This window comes from Penaeus monodon, chromosome 27, assembly GCF_015228065.2.
Source record: "Penaeus monodon isolate SGIC_2016 chromosome 27, NSTDA_Pmon_1, whole genome shotgun sequence".
Lineage (NCBI taxonomy): Eukaryota > Metazoa > Arthropoda > Malacostraca > Decapoda > Penaeidae > Penaeus > Penaeus monodon.
The window spans coordinates 2,680,664-2,682,917 of record NC_051412.1 but is presented as its reverse complement, the minus strand read 5'-3'; the positions used below and the strand labels follow the sequence as shown (position 1 = coordinate 2,682,917).

Below are 2,254 nucleotides of genomic sequence, written 5' to 3'. Positions count from 1 at the left end.
GATATTATATGACAATGCTGAAGTGTTTGAAGAGAAGTATACTTAAATAATCATTTTCAGTAAGTTCAAAGCATGCTGATTCTCATAAGAAGAGTCAATACAGAATAATAAATTGTTTGGCTTGTGTGGCAACTCCTACTTGTAACCTAATAACATCAGCAAGCCACTTAATACAAAGCTACATGCATGCAATTTTAACTCTATTTTTCAGATTGTTAAAAACTTTATAAATGTATCAGAACTCCACAGAAGTTATAAAAATACATTACAGATATTGTCTTCTCTCTTAATGAAATCAAATGTCATTAAAAACTACTAGCACTCTCTCATAGTAAAAACATTTTCATCAAATCATAAAAGTTGTGACGTAAAATTAATAACAAAGAAGAAAAAAAGATTATTAATATAAAAAAAATTAATTCAGCATTTCCACAATCTTGATATTGTATGATAAAGATCTAGATAAATAGGTACTGCAGTTTTGTGTTCTTCCATCGACATAGAGCATGTATCAAGGATAAGTTCGGCCAAAGATATCCGGCTGGCTCTTGTCTGTGTTCATGAACCAGGGGCTCACACCGCTTGGGTAAGGAGTCAGTGGAATGTCGTAAGGCAGCAAGAGGTCCTTAGCACTTAATGGGAACTCAGAGGTGTCGGTCTGGAAAACAGGAGTGGAAAAAATAGTTGGTGTAAATTATTAAATAGGTTTAAGGTTTTCTGAGGGTAATGTGGCACCTCAGTTATATGTAAAAGGTGTGCTGATAAGATAGCCAGGAAAATAAAAGATCGTGAATGAGTGCTGAGTACGTCAATTTCTAAAAACAATGGTACGTATGCATGGAAATTCTCATGCATAACAAAGACATACGCATACTGCTCCTCCAAAAACTATTGAGAAGTAGGACATATATCCTTACACATAACCATCAGACTAAAATAGAATCACATATGCAAATCAAATGCTTTGTCCCCTTTACTTCCAAGGTCACCAATCTGTGTTGGTATATTGTGAGCTGCCAGTTTTGAATCTTGCTTCTGAAACACCTTAACAGCAGTGCTCAGTGGTGAATTTTGCATCAGAGGGGATGGTACTTAAAGAAATGAAATGTGATAAAAGTCATAATACAAATAAAGTTAAGTAAATAAAGTCTATATGGACATTCCTACCAAATAAACACTTTCAAACATATACTCACAAGGAACTTGGGTAGAAGTAAGATTCCAGCTTCATACGATCTAATAAACAACTGTGTGTTCTGCTTCTGGAGTGTACCCCAGGCGGCCTTCGAGATGTTGGCCGAAGTCAGGAGGAAAAACTGCGCAGCTGACTGGCTCTTATTCAAGCGGGTGTAGGTCTTGATATGTGGCATGACTCGTGTTCTTTTTCTCCTGTCACTGCGCCAACAGCTGCGAAGGCAAAGATACATATTCTTTAGACAGTCAACCAAGGAACTATAAAAGAAGGTTATTCCCTGTTCAGAACTGTTAACTTAAAATAACTGTATCAGACATATGATCCAGCAGTAGGGAAAAGGTGTTTTTTTTTAGCATATACTGGGCAAAAAAAAAAAAAAAGATATTTTCAAAATTTTAATAATCTATTCTAGAAACTCTTAGTATGTATTGAAAAATGAAAGATAATTATGGACACAAAGTTCTAATTTGTGAGGAAGGAGGTGAGGAGTTTTTTTGTGAGCTGGCACTAATTACTAATAACATCCTTTTCCTCCAATCATCATGTGAATATACCTGAAAACCTAATTTGTATGAATCCCTACTCACAATAGAAATGGCAGATTTACTGTATATATGAGATTTCAGTTTATTGTATCCTCTAGCATAGCAATGCAAACTACAATAACTCACAAAAAATTCACCCTCAACCACCCATAACATTACAATCTACCCTGTCATCAACACAATCTACATGACAACATTCACAAAATAACCTATTTATCATCTCCTTATACCCTGGAGTAAAAACGCCGCAAAACTAATCCAGGTGACGATCCAGTCCCCTTTGACAAAGACTTACTGCATACACTCAGTGAGCCAGGTCTGCTTGGCGTGCGTCCCAGAGTTGTAAGGGAGACACGAGCCCCCCATCCAACCCTCACTGCTGTTGCGCACGTCATCTTCGCTTGGGTAGATCACGTTCACCTGGATTTGAGGAGAAAAAGTCATACATGTGGATTTAAATAATTGGGTGTAAGATTTATCTCAATTCACTACATCATGTGCACGGAGACTTCAT

At 36.6% G+C, this 2,254-nt stretch overlaps 1 protein-coding gene across 2 annotated transcripts in view; it reads right to left on the bottom strand.

Moving 5' to 3' along the window:
* Positions 1-203: 203 nt before the first annotated feature.
* The window catches only part of LOC119590538 (probable tyrosyl-DNA phosphodiesterase), an 11,004-nt gene continuing 8,953 nt past the window's right edge, over positions 204-2,254 (bottom strand). For both annotated transcript variants that reach the window (XM_037939187.1, XM_037939186.1), the window contains exons 14-16: positions 2,036-2,160; positions 1,197-1,407; positions 204-658 (exon numbers count right to left, since the gene is read on the bottom strand). In XM_037939187.1, the coding sequence (XP_037795115.1) occupies positions 512-658; positions 1,197-1,407; positions 2,036-2,160 (483 nt within the window). In that variant the 3' untranslated portion in view covers positions 204-511. The remainder of the gene's footprint in view (positions 659-1,196; positions 1,408-2,035; positions 2,161-2,254) is intronic.